General features: G+C 31.3%; 2 protein-coding genes across 3 annotated transcripts; both read right to left on the bottom strand.

The window, feature by feature from the left end:
- Positions 1-1,553: 1,553 nt before the first annotated feature.
- LOC113872026 (cell division protein FtsZ homolog 2-1, chloroplastic-like) lies at positions 1,554-8,368 on the bottom strand. 2 transcript variants are annotated; one of them, XM_027509191.1, is made up of 8 exons: positions 8,172-8,368; positions 7,135-7,903; positions 6,131-6,430; positions 5,194-5,284; positions 3,791-3,915; positions 3,249-3,341; positions 2,232-2,297; positions 1,554-2,151 (listed from the first exon to the last, which is right to left on the bottom strand). In XM_027509191.1, exons 2-8 carry the CDS (start codon positions 7,783-7,785, stop codon positions 2,020-2,022), a joined length of 1,458 nt encoding a protein of 485 aa, XP_027364992.1. In that variant the 5' UTR covers positions 7,786-7,903; positions 8,172-8,368; the 3' UTR covers positions 1,554-2,019. The 2 variants fall into 2 exon arrangements, with proteins under 2 accessions (XP_027364992.1, XP_027364993.1); XM_027509192.1 differs by having other exon boundaries at positions 8,011-8,338.
- A 2,111-nt stretch (positions 8,369-10,479) lies between these two features.
- On the bottom strand, positions 10,480-14,268 carry LOC113870902 (protein ABSCISIC ACID-INSENSITIVE 5). Its single transcript, XM_027507441.1, has 5 exons — positions 13,841-14,268; positions 13,174-13,792; positions 11,140-11,211; positions 11,017-11,046; positions 10,480-10,575 (listed from the first exon to the last, which is right to left on the bottom strand). Exons 1-5 carry the CDS (start codon positions 14,266-14,268, stop codon positions 10,480-10,482), a joined length of 1,245 nt encoding a protein of 414 aa, XP_027363242.1.
- Between the last annotated feature and the right edge of the window lie 3,537 nt (positions 14,269-17,805).

Below are 17,805 nucleotides of genomic sequence, written 5' to 3'. Positions count from 1 at the left end.
CCATGCCATTACAAAAGTTTTCTTACACACGACATCTCTTACAAACGTCGTATAAACACCACAAAATTTCCTTTAACTACAAAGCCTTCAAGTCTCCTACATCACTTAGCAACAATCTCACCTCACCACTCTCATTCCCATACTCCTAAAATGGACAAAACCCATAAATCAATCAAAGAAATAATACAAATGAGGAGGCTTCTTTGAAGTGAGCACAAAAATGCATGATTTGTTTAGCTTTATTTATCGATACATGAATGAATGTTGATCTTATAGGAAATAATGAAGCACAACTTATTTCATGTGGGATAACAAGGAATTTCAATTAGATGGAATGAGAGAAAATTTAGAAAACATCAAATTCGATTAGCATTTGGCACTTCCAACTCAGACAAACAACATTGGTATCCGCTGGAACTAAAGAGATTAACTTTAAATACTGTCAGTATAAGAAATATGAGTACATTTTCTTAGTAATACAATAGAAATCCTTTAAAAATAAAGAGATTAATAAATTGACGACTCATTGTTTAACAAATAAGACAGAGGCGGTTAATTAATGGGTTAAATCAAGTGACTTAATCATGTTGTGGAGAATAAAAAGGTGATGCAGCTCCTTTGCCATTGGATTGATGCAATGACGATGTTTAGTGACCATACACTACACGTGGGTTGGTTTCCTCCAAGGCCCTACCTACGTCAATAAAATTACATGACTGGTTCTCAATGCATGACTAAGAAACGGTTCTAGTTTCATGCACATTGTGGTGGGCTCACACCAAATATTTTGACTAGACGTCTACACTGTTCTTGGCAACGTCAATGCCCACTATATATTCCACAGTGTTCTTTTGTGAAAATTCTTACTGTTATCTTTGCTTATTTTATTCTATTAAGCAGTAGTTGATAAAACCAATTAATGCCCTCATATAAAAAATAAAAACTAAACTGAGTTGCACTGTCATAAATTCTATTAGTGTTGTTTTTCAATTAAAATTGAAGCTTCACTTTAATAATGTGTCAACCTTTAATGCCAATATATTAGTGTTTTAATGTCGACTTTTATTATACAAATTATCAAAGTAAAATTATAATTTTAACAAGAGAATAACACTAATTTTGTCCCTAAAACAACTAACGCAAATTGGCTAGCCTAAGCATTATCACATATCTGAGAAACAAATGAGATAGTAAAATGCAATACTAGAGAGAGACTTGCACCAATCCACAAGGCATAACTTAAAAATACACTTAAACTCAGGTTCTCAAGCAAGTGCAATCTACGTGTTCGAACCTGCGAGAAAGTACTTAAAGGAGAACTGTATAGTCAAGCATTAAGACAATGACCATTGCTAATAACATTTACCTTTTTGCTTCAGTATTACGGTCCAGTTTAAATGAATTTCTCAACAAATTACAAAAGAAGAAAATTAAAAAAAAAAAGATAAATTAAACTTCTTTCATAAATCAAAATCAACTTATATACATAAGATTTTGGAAAAGTTAGATGAAAAAGCTTTAAAACTAGTTTATGTACATTAGTTAACTTATGGAAACATTTTGATTTATTTCACCTTTTTATTTTGTTCTTGTACAAGTACTTACTGAGTAAATTCCCTAAACTGGACCTATATATATGTTACAAATGATAAAAAAAATTATAACAGCATAATTACCTTGACGTAGAATAATTAATTTTCTATAACAAGCCACATGGTTATGAAACAAGTCAAAGAACTATAACAAGCTTTTCAGCATTACTGAAATATTCTCTGTACAAGAATGCAAGCTAAAAAACTTATTCAAATAAGCCAAGAAAAGCATCAGTGCTGCAATACCTCCAGTTAGGTGCACGAGTCTGGAAAGTGATTAAGCTTCATGAACAGACTGTATACACAACTGACTAAAAGCTAAAGAAGAGCAAGTGAGGGACCTAATACCGATGTCATTATATCCCTAAAGCAAAATTTGGGACATTGGTGAAGGCATGCAAGCGATTTCAGAAATTGGGAAAGAGTATCAAGCCCTTGGATAGCGTGAGCGTCCTTTCTTCTTTAGGAATTCAGGTATCTCAAACAAGCTACCATCAGTGAAAGAGGATGATCGCCGATTGATGCTACTGATTGTATCTACCTGTGTGAGTTGACTGGCCTGTGTTCACAATAAAAACCAGAATTATGGTTATGCATGACAGGAACAGAGGGAGGGAGGGAGAGAGTGTTGAGCCATACTTGTAGGGGTCTCCCTTCACTTTCCTCTTGACGCTTGAATCCAGTTGCAATTAATGTTATGCTCACCTGTATGAAACAGAATTTCATGGTTCAGCACATTCATCATACTATATATATTCAAATAATTAAACTAACTTTGAGAAATGGTCATTTGCAGAGCATCCAACCTCAAGTAACAGCAAGCAACACAAAATATCACCGGACAAGTTCACCATACGTGAGAAAAAAATACTATTATGAGCTTGTTATAAGAAATGAGCATTTGAGTTACAGAATTGACTTACAAAGGACAGGATCCCAAATCCAACAAAATGATACTGATATGAACATACTGTAATGTCTTACAGTATGAACATTAAGGGTCAGTTGAAGTTAGTTCTCCTCCTAATTATGAACATTAAAGGGTCCTAAACCTAAAATTGAATTTTCCAAAATTATTAATCTTTTCTACAACTGACATCTAACATATTAATAATATTCATTATTTTACGTTAGGAGAATATAGCATATCTTGAACTTTTATTATTCTCTAACCTCTTGCCACAAAAAGAAAAACACTATTCTTATTTAATGTATTTAACAACATGGTTGTTATTGTGATTAATCTTGATCCACTAATACACAAGCCATACATTATTTTTAGTTCACTATTTTTAGTCAATTGTGTTAGGTGATGTTTTTAAAGCTAATACTCATTCATTTAGCAAAATTGATCCAAGATAATGAAAGGATTATACTAAAGTTTTAGAAATTCAAATTAGTTGCCATCTAGTCTCAATACAAAGACAACATACGGTGCAGCCATTTTAAAATCTGTTATGAATTGCTGATGGTTAGCATATGCCCATTGCATTCTGCTGACTTCTCAATCCAAGAACAATACTGTATATCTTCTGCTTCTCCTAGGAATAATACATAGGAGTGGAGTATGTTGTGCAATTCATTTCTAGTGAAACCACTGCATATCTTGTGCAACTTCATATAATTATTGTTAAAGATTTGTGTAGTTTAACTTACTTGACCACTGAGTGAAGGATCTATTACTGCTCCAAATATTAAATTAGCTGTTGGGTCCACTAGGTCATATATAACCTCTGCTGCAGCATTTACCTGCAAACGATTATATTAAAGCTATAGCATACAAAAGGGTATCATACAAAGCAATTCCAAACACACAAGAGAATGATGAATTACATAGGTAGCACACCATGAATGCCAGGTATTCCTCAACCAAGTATTGGCTCAATAAAAAATCCAAGTCACAAAATAAATAATGGAAAAGCAAAACTATGGAACTACAATAACAAGATAGGTGGATTATCTTTTAACAAAGGAATTTAGAAGCATCAGATTATGCTCTCTCAACTAAGTATCATATCCATGGGGAACTGATAGAAATCACAATCTAAATTATGCAAAACACTATTCCAATGGAATATGCCACTGCTGAAAAAAAACATTAATAATAAATAACAACAATAATTAAAGCAAATAGAAGAGGAAACAAGATTATGGGTACAGTTAAAACAAATAAAAGAGCCAGAGACATAGGAAGCGACCTCAAACAAGGTCAGATCACTCCCGCCAGTGATGTTCCATACAATTCCAGTAGCCCTCTCTATACCAATATCCAATAAAGGTGACTGGATAGCATTTAATGCAGCATCTCTTGCCCTGGTTTTTCCTTAAACACAAAAATAAGCCACACAATAAATGTCAATAATATATGTAGGCCAAAAATTAGAATGCGCTCAAAATTCTGAATTAGAACAATGACAAAAAGGATCCTTAATCAAAATATGAATTTACAATTTATTACCAAAAAGAAAAAAACAAAAAGTGGTGTAGAAGAGAGAAAAAAAATTGTATTATGTGAACCATTAAAGCATACTGTCAGGAACATCTTCAGAGTACTTCAGCATATATTAACATATATTCAGAATATATTTGTAATATCATAAATATCTTTAATACATATTGTGGAATCAATTAGCCATCTAATTATGGAAGCAACCTTAGGAGTTGTTTCTTGATTTATTTCCACATTTATTTAGGATAGGTAATCTTATTTTATTAGTGGCATGTGCTACACTCATACTTGACCTGAGTATAAGTAGGATCACTGGCTTAGTATTTTGTATCATACGCTTACACACCATATCAATCTAATAAAATATTATTCAGAGTTTCTATTCTTTCTTTTTGTTATGAAAGTGAGACCAATATTATTGAGTGAAAGGAAAATAGAGAAAAACAACGGAAAGAGCAAATTGCTCCCAGCAAAGGAGGATGCTCCTTTCCCAAGCCCAAGGCTTACAATACGTCAAAATCAAAATTTCCCCTCCTCACAAGGAGGTTCTGCAATATTTACACCTGATTCTCTTTTCTCTCTCCTCAACCCCAGTTCGTCATACCTTTACTAACTAACTCACGTTCTGCTCAATAGCCTTAGCTGACTTGGCTTTTCAGGAATATACTAGTAGGGTCTTAGTTTTGGGCTTATCCCACCATGACTCAACATTCCTATCACTTTTCTCCTCCCTATCCAAAACCTTGTAATTTCAACACATACTATCCATCTGTATGCTTATCAGAATTTTTAAGTGTAGCATGACTCATAAGGGGAGGACTTAACAGGGCAGCAAGGCACTTACACCCTTCAAATTTCTTTGTTTGATATATAAAATATTAGTTACGAGGCAATGCCAGCTATGCCTCAAAACCCACCCTGGTTGTATAAATCCTTTCCTTTTTAGGACATGCATTCTGGTAAGCCAATATGTACAACTGTCCAACATATAGAGTTCTAGTATCACACTACCATCTGCATGTTATACAATTGGTTTTTGTATCCAAAACAAAGGATCTAGAACTCCTTCAGAATCCAATATTTGAATTATTATATAATTGAGTCAAAAGAAGGTCAAGACTTGAAGGCTACATTTGCAGTTTCCATACATACCAGTTGCAGTTCCTATCCCCATTAGTGAAGAACCTGCATTGGCCATTATAGCTCGAACGTCGGCAAAATCTACATTCACCAAACCTGGTATCTGCAATAAATTAGTAAAATCAATGAGCATTAATGATTTTACAGAAAGATCCCATCAACTCTAAACCATGGGCAGCAAATCAATAATATATAATCCGGATATCTTACTAGGGGATATCATATGTTTTATCCACATGCATTGAATATTGATATTGATATTGATAAACAAACTAAATGATATCACATAAAAACCAAAGAGAACTCTAGATTCTAGAATCTAGATTATCAGGGTTATAACAATTTTGAATCAACATGTCAAACAACTTTATTCCCCATAGCCACTACAGGCTATTACAGACAAGGAAACACAAACTTCGAAATAGATGTCATGTCATGTCATACTTGTGGCAAACATATGTCTATGTCAGACACTTTATGAGCAATTAGAATACTCCTATTTGCATTTTACATTTTTTCTTATTTTTCTTTTTTAAACTGTGATACCGATAAAAATCAAAATATCACATTAATTAGATATATTTTAGTATTTTATTATGTCTACAATGATGAATGCTCATTTTAAAACATCAATTCTCTCATTGATTTAAGATAAATGTTATGTATTAATTTTATATGTTGTATTATAGCCGTACCTTGTACTATGATTTCTAAAATTTGCATTCCCATGTCCGGGCCATATCATATCCATCTCTAATATAATATTTGTGCCTTTGAGATTACAATACAAAACAATATCAGTGCAACACACTTACAGGTAATAAAGTTCCCTTTTCATTCATCATTTTGCCTTTACTCCTTTTCGATCAACTTTTGATAGGGACAAAAAAGTGCATGAACAACAGGAATCATGTGTTAATGTTCAAAGATCACTAACAATATTTCATACCGTAATAATATCTGATATGCCACGAACTCCCTGTCGAAGAATATCATCAGCCAGATTGAATGCTTCCGTTACAGGGGTCGATTGAGAAACTGCTGTTAGTAGCTTGTCATTTGGAATAACTATAAGGGTGTCAACATTATCTCTTAAGGCTGTAATTCCCTCTTGAGCTTGAATAGCTCTCTTTCTTCCTTCAAACGAGAAAGGAGTGGTGACAATACCAACTGTCAGTATTCCCATTGACTTTGCAATACCAGCAATAATGGGAGCCCCACCCGTGCCTGTACCGCCACCCATTCCAGCCTGCAAAAGATAATTTCAATCTCCATGTTTAGCAAAATATACCAACAAAGAATAATTTAAAAGAGTTAAATAAAAGCACATCTGTTCCAGATTTTGAAAAATTTACAATTTGAAGGTTTCAAATATCCTTATATCTCAAATGGGAACTTAATAGCAAAACCCAGAATGGTAAATACTTTAATTTTATATTTTCTGATAACTTCCGTCCCATAATTAGAAAAGAAATATTTCAAACAAGCAAATTTGTAATTGATATCACAGTGTACTAAACCAAATTAACTTCAACATTATAATAATAACAAATTTTTTTATTAAGAGCGTCTTTTTGCCTTTGACTATCTCGGTCCTATTGTATTATGAGTTATTAACTCATAAACAAATTGTTAGATATAGAAATCATTAGTAAGTCTTCACTTCACAGCTTAAGCTAACATCACCTCTATGACAGTTGTCAAGTGTTCAATCCTTGCCACCTTGCTTCAAGCTCAGAGTAACTCTCACATGAGAAGACTTTTATTAGATAAAAAAATCACTCACGTACCTTCCTTGAACAGGTTAAGCATATATATTTTGATATAATTGAGCATGTAAATCGTGTCTAATGGAGTAACATTTAGCCCAGAACTAAAATTAAAATTTATAGTGCAAAATTATAAGTTAATTTGCAGAAGTTATAATAATTGGATAAAAGTAGTTGAACCTACGGTAACAAAAACCATATCAGCTCCATAGACTGCCTCTTCTATCGACTCCTTGCTTTCTTTTGCAGCATTCATTCCGGTCTCAGGGTTACCACCAGCGCCAAGACCTCGTGTAAGCTCTTGACCAATTTGCAAACGATTCTCAGGAAAGACAGGCGACATTCTCATGGCTTGAACATCAGTATTAACAATCCAAAACTCTACGCCGTGCATCGAACTCTCTATCATGCGATTGACTGCATTTGACCCACCACCTCCAACACCAATAACTTTGATCTTTGCTTCATTGTAATTACTTTGAATAGGATCAGCTCCTAAGCTCTCAGATAAATCCCCACCCGAACTATCCTTTCTCGGGCTGTTCACTGTACTGCTCCCTTCTCCTCTAAGCATTGACACCTCAGGATGTAAATCCAGAAAAGGGTCTTGGCTATGATATCGACTGACACTGTGGGAATTGGCAGAACACTTAACTTGAAGTAAACCCGATTTTTTTATTCCTCTGGAAAATCCAATCTTACGGTCATACATTTTCATTGAACAAGCTCTCCCAAGGTAATTCTCTGGCAATTTTCTTCCTCCATTAACAGAGAGCACCCTTGCTGAATTCCTAGTACTACAAGGTGCAAAATATGTTGACACACAAGTTGCCATTTCGATTTTTATGGTATCCAAACTTCAAAGTTGGGATATATAGGTAAATGTATGGAGGAAATGTAGAGGCCTAAAAGATTCAAACTTTCAATTTACCCAGAATTCTTTCTTCCAATACCTGTTTAATTAAAAAATAAAAAAGTGCAAAAAAATGTTACACTATCATGTCATTCATGAGAATGATAATAAAAGGGGGAACAGACAAAATGGAAATTATTGAATTACCACAAAGTAAAGCTAGTTACTAGGAATCACAACACCAACAATGCGCAAGCTCAGTGAGATGATTTGATGAAAAGAGCATGTGCAGAAAATCGTAATGAAGAAGAAAGTGGCGAACAATAGAGCAAAGAAGAAAAGAAGGATAATTGGTGAGAGAGAGAAACCTGAGAAAGTTGAAGAAGAGCGAAATAGGGAATATGGGGGAAGCATTTGGGTGGGGAATCCAAATGGGAAATGGTGAGAGCTAACAAAGGTGTTTTTCAGTGTTAACCACTAAGCAGCCACCGCCCTTCGCTGTTGTCCTCGATAATTCATTTCTTTGCACGACATTATCGTCTTTTTGGCTATGTCTAGACGAGTTAAATTGGATACAATCAAATAGAATGAATTTAAATAGAATGGAAAGAAAAATACTGAAATAAATATTTTTATTTTAAATTTTATTTATATATATAAATAAATAATAATAATTTTTCTTGTAATAAAGTAAAAAAATTAATATATTTTATTGTTTAAATATATTATGATAAATTTTTACTTTTATTATTTGGATAATAATGATTTTCAGTGTATTGAAATTAAATTTTAAAAAATTTATTTTAATGGCTGTAGGCCCGTTTAATAGAAAAAATAATAATTTATTCATATACATATTTAATACCTTTGCCGACAAGATAAACAAATCTACCACGTTTTAAGAACTTTCAAATAAATTTATATTTGAAAAACAAAATGGTAAAGTTGGGATATGTTTGAATTGGCAGAATATAAAATAGAATGAAATAAATGTAAATGGAATAAAGTAGAATAAAAAATAATAGAGAAAACATTTCATTTCATTACTTAAATATTTTATCATGGAATAGAACAATATTTTATTTTATTATTTGAACATTGAACAAAGTAAAAATGAATTATAATTTTATTATTCTTAGAATATATTCACTTTAAAGACACGCATCTCTAATTTAATCTTTATACTATAATATATTATAATTTGAACAAATAATGGTTACGAAATGAAAAATAATTATAAGTATATTAATTAAATTAAAATCCTCCATATAAAACTTAAACAATAATATTTATAAAAAATAAAAAAAACTATTTTTTGCAGACTCGTTAAGGACTTAACACAAAAATCAGTTTTTTTTTTTGTTTTGGGTCAAAGGCAAAAAGTCGTTTTCAATCCAATACAAATCGACCGTTAGAATGGGCTAGAATTAGGTTGGGTTCATACCATGGATTAAAAAGCTTACTTAACAAAAAATACTCAAATTTATTTTTCACCTTTTTTTATACACACCACCCTTATTTAAAAAATATATAATTCCAAAAACACTCCTATATAGCTTTCTAAAACTTAATTGTAAATTACCTAAAAATAAAAGAAAACTCAATTGTATAAATTATTCGACCTAAAAACAATTGTAGAAGTTATTAAAACAAACTTGAACAATAACTTTTGTAATTAAATTTTTAAAATATTATTTCATGAATTGTAAATCGTTTGAAAAATAAATTTTAAAAATATTACCACGTTTCTAACAATAACTTTTAAATCGTTAGAAATAATAGCTTAACAATAATTCAAACAAAAAGAATCAAAATCACTACTTAAATCATCTTCCAACAAACAAAAAAAGAAATTGAAGTTGATGAGTGAGACTAAAAACTTGAATAAATAAGAGAAGAATAACAAATGAAAAACTCTTAAGAAATTTGCCAATATATAAATAAAAAGCTCTCATAATAGAAAAAAGAAACACCCATGAAAAATGAAGAGGAGCTTTCATGAAGGAGAGTCCCACTTAAAACGGTTGTCTTTACATTATAAAGCAACCAAGCAATGATTGGGCCAAAAGAGAGTTAATGGAATCATTCATGAACATTGCTAAGTTTACTTATACAATACTTGGGTACGATCATTTAAGTGATGAATATTTTAATTTGGTTTTTGTTTTACCCTCTTTCATGAACATGCCAAGTAATTAATTCGGTAATAATAATTAGCAATGCAACGAATCCTAAAGCTTCTATAAACCGCACTAAATATCGATGATTATTTAATTTTGTTTAAATACATTTATTTTTCATTACTAATGGTAACTTCTACATTAAAATCACTACTTTGACAATGTCTGTACAAGAAACTACAATAATACAGACAAGTATTATTTTATATATTTTGACATTGAAAATGTCATCAATAAACAACTATATAAATCTAATATAATTGACTAACTAGATACTCATTTGAAAAACAGTCACCTAATCCTTGATTGATCACGAACGAACTTCAGTAGTTCGGTTCTGAAAATGAAATTCACAACTCGTCTTGTGCATTAATAATCAATTTAATTGATTTTGGCATTAGTGAGTTTTTCCGTTTTCTGCTTCTGTTTCATGGAGTCTTGTTCATGTAAAGAGTACACACAAGAACGAAAACGGATGCACACGTACATTGTTTGCTCATAAAGGGCAACTTAGGTTCCTTCTCAATGATCTTAATTTCCTTTTGGCTTTCTGAGTGTTGGCTTGGACTCTCCCGTTCCCTTCCTCTGAACACTGCAAAATGTGAACACAAAATTAAATCAGAATTTAAACGTGCTTTCAAATTATTTGGTTTATAAATAACAAGTAAAAACAAAGTATAAAAGATAAATAAATTAAAAAATATGAGACTACAGCAAATAAAATAATAACATTAAGCTGCATATTACTATATGCAATTTGCTTGTTGTCCGTGCATAGCCCTATATATAAATATTAAATAAATAATTTTCATATTGAATTATTCTTATGGTTATGAAATTTTTTAAGAATTTTTGGTAATATTAATCTTGAGAACTGAGAATAAACAGATAATAATAGTAAAATTTTATTAAAAAATATTTTTTGTATTTTTATAACTTTAATATAATAATTATGTATTTTTTTAAAATAAAAACCTACAATTAAATTTATCCTAATTAAGATGAATAAATGTTTGTGATTAGCATTAGTTACCTGTTGTTTTCTTCTCCTCTCAAGCTCGGCCTAGAGAAAGCCACGATCCATGTCAGAAATTAAAGTACTATATGTATAAGAGTGGTACAATAATAAATAAAAACTAAATATTAGTTGGCATACCATTGCTAATTTTAGTTGCGCGTTCTCTTCTTTTAATTGGTTCAATTCTGCTTCTAATTCAACCGTGTATGCCTGCCAAGGAAAAAGTAGAAAAGGTTAAGTAACACCCATGAAGGTCATTCAAAACATTTTGTCAAATATTGTTACAAAGATTATGGAATCTAGTTATTTATTAAAGGGTGGTGTTGTTAGATAATCAAAAAGCAAAATGCATATATACATTTGTTATAGTATTTAGAGTGCGTTTAGATTCTTACTTATTTAAATTTTATTTAATAAACTATCTTTAAAGCTCTAATTTTAGAGTTTTCTTTCTCTTCCACTTATTTTTTTCTTGCATGTAATGTTTGATATCATATAGCTTCTGTGAAGAATATCTATAGGCAATATTCACGAAAAAAGGTTTAGAATTTATCATCCCTCTAGTGCAATTCCATTCTTTTTGTTTTAATTTAGAGGCAAGTTCTTTAAGGAAGAAATAACCAAGCTCTTAAGTGATCCTTACAATAATGTAATCAATAATACATGCATAATAATGGTTTGCGGACAACCGGGTGAATGTCACAGTAAAGGACACTGCCCACTGTTTAGCATTTGATGTGACATAAAGAAAAATAAAAAGCATAAACAAGTAAGATAAATATAAATATACAATATTCAAAATAGATTCAAATAAAATAAATAAATATGCCTAATGTATTTCCTTTGCCTTTCTCCCCACCCTAATAACAAGGTTATTGATTAACAAATATGTTATTCTCACCTTTCTTTAAGCTACCCGTTATACCCTCTCTTTAAAATGAGGAGGAAGAGACTCCTTTCTATCGAGTAAAGAATAAAGCAAACAAATACAATAATGGGAAAATATATAAGTGTTGTTAGTTAACCTGTTGCTACAAGTTTTGCAAACCACTTTTTCACTTGAATAATGCTATTTTATGTTTACAACAAGGAGAAACCAGAAGAGAAAAGAGAAACAAAATGAAGAACAATATAATTGATTATCGTAGATTATTCTTATTCTCACTCTTCCTTCTCATATATATTGCCACCAAATTATCAATTATGCAGTAACGATCCAAGTGAAGACCTCAGTGCACCTCGTAGGCATGCAAACAAATGCACTTAATGACACTCATTTATTGACAATTTGACATCTCTACATACCAAGCTACTTAGCAAGAAAAATTAAGGGGCTGATTGTTTTAAAAATTGTTTTTTTTTTTAAATTACAATAGTATCATTTTATTTTTATTCTATTTTTGTTTCCAAATATCTGTACAGAAAATAAAAAAAAAGGATAATTTTTAATATTTTTTATACAAATCTTTAAAAAAACAAAAAATATCTTCAAAAACCATCTATGTGTATTTTGTGAGAACCATAACTTGACTAGATTTTATGACTAATTAATTACTAGCTGAGCTGGGGCTTCCCCTTACAAGCTTTACATTTTAAATAAATATATTTAAAATTAATATTTATTTAAAATAAAAAATAAAAATTGATATAATATCATAATTTTAATATATTAATTAAGTATTAATAATTATAAATTATATATAATTATTTTAATTTAAAATTAAAAAATAGTTCCTCCCTCATTTCTCCTCCAAAATCTCAAAATCTTCCAAAGGCTCTACTCCTATGCTTCTAATTTGTGGGGCAAAAAATGAAAATTTAATCCCCGCGCCTTTGTGTAGGAGAAAAGAGAAAAGAAAGATAGCAAAACCTATCATAGTGGCCTCTATCTAGAGCAATGACTTAATCAATACAAGCTGCAAAGCACATTGCACATTAATCTCTAAAAGCAGATAAGCAACAAGGGTATTCCATAAGATGTTAAATCATTGAGAAACACTAGGAATACTCTATTATTATTATTATTAGAATTTATTAAAAATCTCAAATTTTTTAATTTCTTGAATTTTACTTATACTCTAATATTTTTTTAAAAATTTCAGTCGATAATTAAAAAAATTCCTAACACTCTTTGAATCAACGACAAATGCACTCTCAGATAAAAAAAGATACCTGCTTCCTTGCTCTAGATCTGGCCGCTGATTCTCTGTTCTTGATCATCCTCCTCTGCCTTCTCTCCACCACCTTCTCCACAGGACCATCTAGACCCCTCTTTCTCCCTCTCAACACACCCATCTCCATCCCAAATTGCCCGCCAGAATTCTCACCCGTACCTATCCCATCCGGCGAAACCGGGCTCACCGGCGCCGCCATTGCCGCATAACCACCCCCTCCATTCACCACCCTCCCACCAAAGCAAACCCCCGGCGGCGCCGGGTACCCGCCGTCCCTTTTTCCATTTCCAGCATACCCATGAGACTCTCCCAATGCGCCACTACCACCCTGAGCCATTGCCTGAAAAGGCGACGGCACAACAACATTTCCACAGCCGCCGCCGCCTCCAATTCCCATTATAGGCCTAGCAACAAAAGAAGGAGACATTGTAGGGTTGTTATTAGCATACATGCCAAACTGCTGAAAATTCTGATGTGAAGCATGGATGGGCATTGCACACTGTTCCCGAACTACCCCTGCTTTAATCAAGAAATCCTCCAGAGTCATCTCTCCAAAAGTAGGTTGGCGAGGGGCAGATTCGGTATTTTGCGGATTGTTGTTATTACCGCCAGTGACTCTATTATTGTTATTAGTGCCACTGTTCTGATTCTGCTGCTGCTGTTGCTGTTGTTGACATTGTTGTCCTTTGTGTATCTCAGACCAAACCTCGTCCACTGTTTTCCTACACAAAGGTGCAGGAATCGTTAGTGACCCTTGACGAGGAAGACTTGGCTGTTTCCTTATTATACCTTTCTCTGTTAAGGTTTCGCTTAGAGGCAAGTTGTTGGCGTTGTTGGAAGAGTTGTTTATGGCTTGGTTCTGGTTCTCTTCGGCGTTCCATATGCTGCTGAGGAACTCGTCCATGTTCATGGACCCGAAATTCTTGCCACTTTCGCATAGTGTGTGTTGGAACTCGTCGAGGGTGAGGGAGTATATTGAGGATTGTCTTCCCAGTGATGAGAATTGATGGTTCTTGTTGTTGTGTAGTTGATCGGATTGTAAGGAAGATTCTACCTCGTTTTGAGAGTTCATCTCTGATTCTGGCACCACCATTTTCTTCTTCTTTAACCTAGTGCTGCAAAATGGAACAAATGTTAAAATGGGTGTTGTCAAACGCAAACTCAATTACTCAAGTGGGGTTCGTTTTATTTGCAGAGGTTTGTGAAAAGGGGAAGGGGAGAGAAAAGATGAATGGATTGATGAGAAGTTTTATGAGGGTGATCTTTGTGACGGTGAATTCATGAGTTATTCCTCCAAGTCAATAAAGCTACCACTTTTGATTTTATGTAACTTTATTTCGATGTTTACATAATACTTTATTCTTTGTCTATTTTTGTTTTTTAATAAAGAAGCAAAAGTAAAAAAATAAACGTGGTTAATTTTAATTTTTAAGATTGAGTTTATTATATTAAAAATAATATTTTTTTATTAAAAACATATTAAAATTTATTTTACCTATACCATTATACATAAATATACTTTTTAAAATTAAAATTATCTAAAAAGAAGGTATGAATTCCACTTTTTTTTATTTCAATAATTTTACTTTTTTTCATTTTAATTTTTACTTAAATTTTAAAAATAAAAAATTATAACTTAATTTTTATTATTTTATATAAATTTTTTAAATGTTTCGTAAATTTTATAATTATATTTATAAAAATTATTACTTTATATATATTTTCTTACAAATATATTTATTTATATATAAAATTTTTAATACTTAATATATTATTTTTATTATTTTAAAATAAATTGTATCTTAAAATTTTTATAATTTAGTTAAATTTTAATTATTTTAAGTTAAAATAAATTTTAAAATAAGTTAATGTTTTAAATAATTTAATTGTATATATAATTATCTATAAAAATTTAATTTTAAATATTAAATTATATATATTTATTTTAAAATATAAAAAAAAAACATGTACATTGCTATTGACTATTATTTGTGTATGTGTAACGTATTTAGTGAAACCTTTTCTTACTAACATTTGAGTATACGGGTATCGTATTTTCATTTAGGGAAAATACCTTTGCTGTGAAAGTAAAATAAACAAAATTTAATTATTAAATTTTATAATACACACTCAAAATTAAGTGATTATATAATTAAATGTTTCTCTCACTAAATAAATAAAAATAATAATTTAATATACGTTTGTGTGTATACTTTTTTACCTTTTAGTTTTATGGTTACACAAATAAAAAGATATTTCTCTAATTTTTCTTTGTTTTCTTTATTTTTTCTTCCTGTATGTGTTTAAGAAGATTATCTATATATAAATTAGCTTTGTTTTTTTTATTACTCAAGCAGTAATTACCAGTTATTTAATATTCTTTTTTTCCCTATCACATTAATTATTACATTATTTATCATATTTATTTAATTCTACTATTTTTTTATCACTAAAAAGGGTATCTATTAATTATTTTCCTGTTTGTTAAATGTAGGAATACACATCAATAAGAAAAGGCTGCCATTGTTTTAAAAATTCTTATTTTGTTCGTTGTCTTGTTTATGACATAAATCCAAGAAAAGCAAATATAAGATGCCAACATTTGAAATTGTGAGCTGCTTAAAGACAACTGAACCATTTTCTTTCTGTCACGCACGCGCGAGAACACAAGCACTAGATGCCTTAGTAGTGACAACTGTTGAAATAAGTATTAGTTATTGACAATTTTTACGTTAATTGATTTTATGAGGATAATTTTATACTTTACAGTTACTCTCAAATTCTTTTCTTCTGGATTTCCTGTGGTAATATATCATACATTATTACGTATCAAAACTGCACTGCATTCTGATCACCAACATCAACGATTAATGGGGGGGAAATCTTTGAAATAAAATATATAAAACTTCTATGAATTTGATTTGGAGATTTATGATCAACTCCTTTTTTTCTTGTCGGATTTAACGAAGTATTTGAAAATATTTCATGTATTATTTAATATTATCTAAACTAGATCGAGATATATACGTTGATCTTGATTCTTGTTTCCACTGAAGAGAAATTCCTTCTCTCCACTGAAACCCACTTACAAAATCAAGAATGTTATCAGAATCGACTAGCACGGAAAGTTGAAAACTGCACCACTACCCTCTGTCAATAAATATCGAAGCAACCACCGGTTTTATTGGCATACCGAGAAGTGCAGTGGGTATGGACCTCCATAACCATTAATATTATGCCAAATAAAGCCGTAAAAATATAAAGTTTATCACCAACATGCTTGATTTCCCTATGCTATAGCTGATTGCTATAAGGGGAAATTTCACTCTTTATTCACGTGCTTACAAAAATTATATAATGTTAATCAAATAATAAATAATTAAAAAAGATATAATCCCTTTATAAATATCAAATTCACATTTCCTATTACGGAATATTTAGTGGGCAGGAGTTGGATGTCGGATATCAAAAAAGTAAGAATCGTTTTCGAGTTAGGTATGGAAAACACATTAGTGGCTCAAAATTTATATATAAACAAAACATGTTTAAAAAATAATATAAAATGAAAGGGAGCACCCGAAAGGAGAAGAACTTACCGAAGGACGAGATTATCGTATAACAAACCACAGCTACTACCAAATCCTAATGCTGGCTTGAATATTCCAAATAAAAAAAATTAACCAAAACGATCAGCTACCAGCTTAAGGACCAAACATGCACCTTATGCCTTTGTTAAATATATATCTCATCAAAACCAAAAGATAGAAGGAACCAAGATGGAAACCACAGGATGGGCACGTATGTATAATTACATTAAATAATAACAAAGTACAGAGAAAGAGATACCTGAGTGAAAACTCTATGTTCAGCACAAATGCTTGTGATAGATCAAGCGGAACACGTTCCTTAATTTTGTAGAACTTATTTATAAGACTTCAAATGAGGGCGAGGAAGTGGAAATACGAGTTATGTTTTGAGTGTTCAAAAGTGGCAACACTTAAACACTTTGTTATAACATCAAAGACAAACTCACAAAGGGCTATAACTATATAACAAAAAACATGGCGTTATTATACAATAAAAAAGATGTTAAATGCCGCAACATATTATATACAAGTCGAATTCAGACTGTCCCATGTAGAGAGCAAAAAATCAAAGACTTCCTTAGCCGGATAGCACTTCTCGCCACGTTAAGGACAGGTGTCTCTTGTACAACCTCGTTTTGGTGCAGTCACTGCTTTGAGCACAACACGTATACCCTTTAATTTGTTTGCAATCTCTATTTTATTTTTATTTTCTTCCAAAAGCTTTAGTGTAAAGGCTTGATTGTGAGGTATCTGATACTACGACAAACCACGAAAAGGATCTATTTGTGATGAACAACAATACCTCGATAGTTGTGATTCATGAATCTTTATTATCTTTTTATTTCCTGCCATGGCATTTTCCTGGGGCTTTAGATTTTTTCCGCATTTTTCTGCCCGTGTTTGTATTTATATAATATAAAATATAGAATTTGTTTTGTTTTGATAAAAAAAAAAATACAAATGCAAGCATTTGGATAAGGGAAAGTGAGAACTAAAATAAAAAAATACCATTCAAATTACAACTTTTATGAATGTTTCTCAAT

The sequence above is a fragment of the Abrus precatorius genome, unplaced genomic scaffold (assembly GCF_003935025.1).
Source record: "Abrus precatorius isolate BTA unplaced genomic scaffold, Abrus_2018 Scaffold7, whole genome shotgun sequence".
Taxonomy (NCBI): domain Eukaryota; kingdom Viridiplantae; phylum Streptophyta; class Magnoliopsida; order Fabales; family Fabaceae; genus Abrus; species Abrus precatorius.
Note: the sequence above shows the minus strand (reverse complement) of the source record. Positions and strands in the feature narration are given on the sequence as shown.

Excerpts from the sequence above, each read along its gene's own strand:
- LOC113872026 (XM_027509191.1), bottom strand. The coding sequence starts at position 7,785 with ATGGCAACTTGTGTGTCAACATATTTTGCACCTTGTAGTACTAGGAAT. Across the intron at positions 3,916-5,193 it reads GGGGATAGGAACTGCAACTG|GAAAAACCAGGGCAAGAGAT; the intron begins GTATGTATGGAA and ends TTTGTGTTTAAG. Across the intron at positions 2,298-3,248 it reads ATCCTTCACTCAGTGGTCAA|GTGAGCATAACATTAATTGC; the intron begins GTAAGTTAAACT and ends TGTTTCATACAG.
- LOC113870902 (XM_027507441.1), bottom strand. The coding sequence starts at position 14,268 with ATGGTGGTGCCAGAATCAGAGATGAACTCTCAAAACGAGGTAGAATCT. Across the intron at positions 13,793-13,840 it reads GGACAACAATGTCAACAACA|AGTCACTGGCGGTAATAACA; the intron begins GCAACAGCAGCA and ends TAACAATAATAG. Across the intron at positions 11,047-11,139 it reads CGCAACTAAAATTAGCAATG|GCCGAGCTTGAGAGGAGAAG; the intron begins GTATGCCAACTA and ends GGCTTTCTCTAG.